Source organism: Pieris brassicae, chromosome 2 (assembly GCF_905147105.1).
Source record: "Pieris brassicae chromosome 2, ilPieBrab1.1, whole genome shotgun sequence".
Classification (NCBI taxonomy): Eukaryota; Metazoa; Arthropoda; class Insecta; order Lepidoptera; family Pieridae; genus Pieris; species Pieris brassicae.
This window is the reverse complement of record NC_059666.1, coordinates 7,319,352-7,322,623: the sequence shown is the minus strand read 5'-3', so window position 1 is coordinate 7,322,623 and position 3,272 is coordinate 7,319,352. Positions and strand designations below refer to the sequence as shown.

The 3,272-nt window shown below is 35.7% G+C and overlaps 1 protein-coding gene across 1 annotated transcript; it reads left to right on the top strand.

Annotated features, from left to right (window-relative positions):
• The first annotated feature begins 244 nt into the window (after positions 1-244).
• Positions 245-1,202, top strand: LOC123720224 (probable peroxisomal membrane protein PEX13). Its single transcript, XM_045676763.1, has 2 exons — positions 245-314; positions 571-1,202. Exons 1-2 carry the CDS (start codon positions 297-299, stop codon positions 1,141-1,143), a joined length of 591 nt encoding a protein of 196 aa, XP_045532719.1. The 5' UTR covers positions 245-296; the 3' UTR covers positions 1,144-1,202.
• Positions 1,203-3,272: the final 2,070 nt, after the last annotated feature.

Sequence of the window (3,272 nt, the reverse complement as noted above, 5' to 3'; positions counted from 1 at the left end):
GCAAGTTATACATATTACACACTTACTAATTAAAATAAGCACTTAGACATATATGTACAATGAAAATCAAAATAAAATTCAAAGCAGTTGACAATTTCGATTGAGTCACCCAAACGTTAAAAAATAAAATATGTCTTGTGTGGTCCTTAAAATACACGTTTACTAGTTTATTCGTACACAGCGTTCGTTTTCATCTGCGCGGATGTAAGTAAAAGTTAAGGCAGAATACTTGCTATATAAGCGCTGACCACTCTTGGAGGCATCATACACCTACGAGCAACAGATCCGGTCACATCATGGCTCAGTGGACAATCGTAAGTGGACTGCAGTGTAGTGACAAGTGTCAGTGTTCAGTGTCTGTGTCCTTGTGAAATATCCTTGTATCCTTTTAAAGGATCGGGGAATAAGCGTTTAGAACTTTAGCGTTCGAATTTTAAATTTTAGATTTCGATTCTAGAACAGAAAATAAATTAATTTTGTAGTCAAGTCAAAAACAATTTAATCAGATATATTTATCATTATTTCGCTAAAATAAACAAATGTTAATTATAACTAACCCTTTGTCAACAGGTCGCCTTGGCATTAATCGGCTGTGCCGTTGCCGAACCCCCAGTTGGATACAGTTACTCCGCCCCAGGACTCAGCCACGGCAGTTCTGGATCCCTCCTAAGTGGAGGTGGGCACTACAGCTCAGTCCCAGTTGGTCACCAGAGCTCAGAAGGCTACCACATTGACCCCCATCTATTGGAGAAGATCCGCCACGTCATCCTCAAGGACGAGATCCACAACCAGGCTTACCAATCTTCCGCTTCCGGTCATGGAATCTCATCTCACTACGGCGCTCCCGTTTACGGAGTACCCCAAGATAGAATTGTTGGTGTGGAATTAGAATCCCTTCAACAAGGTATCCAAGTTGCTCAATACCACCAGGCTGTTGAGGACCATTCCGGTGGTTACTCCGGAGGATACTCCAACGGATACTCCGGCGGATACTCCGGCGGGTACTCAGGCGGTTACTCCAGCGGTTATTCCGGCGGCTACCCAAGCGGTTACTCCAGCGGTCAAGGTTACTCGACCATCAACGCCCCCTCTGGGTCATACGGCATCCCTTCCCCATCATCATCATACGGCGTGCCCCACTGAACGAATTAGTAAATTGTGATCGAATTGTTTTAAGTTTCTGTAAATAAATTCTATCTATTTTTGTATTAAAGATTTTTCATATATCCCCATTGTAAATAATCAAAATATCGCCATCATGAAGTGCTACTTGGTATCGAAAACCGTAAGTCAATAATGATCCAATTAACATATCAAATGTGGCATTGCGCATTTCACTTTTGTTTTAAACCTACTTTTACTTTCTTACAACTGGTTTATACGTTTTGATCCTTGACTCATCTAATTATTATATCTTAATTTATTCGATACACTTATCTTAATTATGTAAATTATATTTAGCTAGACACATATACAGCTTAGTCACATTAAATTGATTAAAGATTAACACTATCCGCGTCTCGCTCTAAAAAGTCTTATTCATACAAATCCACACGATTATCCACACATAACATAAAAATACGGAGCTATCGCGAAACATTATGACAAACATAAGGTAATAAAATTATTAATTAATTATTATATATAGTTACTTACGTAACGCACATTGTCACAAATTTTACTAAGCATACATCTCACGGCTTAAGGTATCGCAAAATGTAAATCTAACTATGAAATTTTACATCGAATTAATAAAACAGATTTGCAGCTAATTATATAACTAAACCCATCACATGCGTTACTTACATAATTGCATTTAACATTACCTATATATAAACCAGTTAGGTTTTACGTCATTGATAGGTTACCTAGGTTAACGCACTTTCTCCTGCAAATATAGAGGTTATATAACCAGTTCTGACCCTGCAAGTTCGAAGAGCTTTCGAAAGTGTAACGAGCCTTCTTGCGTAAAATGGTGCTAAAAACGATATTTGGGGCAATGTATATTTTATGTGGTAACAATTGTTTATTTGTAATACATTTTTAGTCAAAGTTTACGGTTAATACATATATAAAAGCTGCATCTATAGAACGAAAAGAAAACAACATATTGTTAAATAAGAATTATATTAATTTGATCTAATTTATATTCTATCATTTTTACATACTGCTATACAAAGTTGGTCAAATAGTCCTGAGGTTATACATAATTCTATGTAATTTAAATTTAATATCCCTATCGAGCGATAAATAGACAGCAACAAACAAATACAGTTTTAAAGCATTGAAGTAAGTAAATAATTACATTTATTTCTAAAATATCGCTTCATAGTTCGAAAAGCGTATTTAGTTGACACAGGAATCGTGACCTTTTTTAATATTATCCAAAGTATAAACTTATCATCTCAATAAGTCAAGGAAAATTTAATGTCATTGATAAACTGCATTCCTCCATAACACAGCAGTTAAGACCATAACTTAAATATTTGCAGTTTTGGTCGTAAAATAAATCAAGTTTCCGCGATACCTTGTAATGAAATAAAACAAACATGGTGGTAATTGGCAAAACAATTCAGAATTAAAGCCAAAAATTTTAACTTTTGCCACCGGCGATGAGCGCCAAGTGATATATTCAATATCGCCACAAATTGTTTAAAATATGGGAACGACGGTTTTTAATATTCTACTCCTCTAGGGAGAGATGCAAAATCCAGTATGAGGCAGATTACTGACCAGTCGATTCTGTAAGTGCCTAATTCAACTATCTACCAATTACTGCACTGGAGGAAGTTTATTCGTAAATGAATTGGATTGCTTTTACAGAATACGGAGGCTACATATTTAGTTTAGCTACGAATTAGGTTTCTGTTGCAAAAGAAGTTTCCAATATGTAGATAGGGTTAACGTCAAAATATACAGAAATGCTTTTATCTTTGGCTAAGATTCACAGACTAATTGGCTTACATCTAACTGAGTACTAAGTAACGAAAGCCATAAAATTATGACTAAAAGAGGTTACGACAGAGTAGGAAAAACATTCTATTTTGCGATATACATATATTGGAAAGTAACCTTCGGCATTTACTTTCGTAATTATCGGCATTACGATGATGGTCTTACGGAAAAAAATTATTTCCTAAACCACTACCTCCAAGTTAACATCTTGCTGGAGTGCCTTACTTACCTGTCAAAATAGGTTGTACTGCGTACTTCTAATTCTCGAAAGTTATTATGGCGTATAAATATTCAGTTTTTTACGAACAGAACAGAAC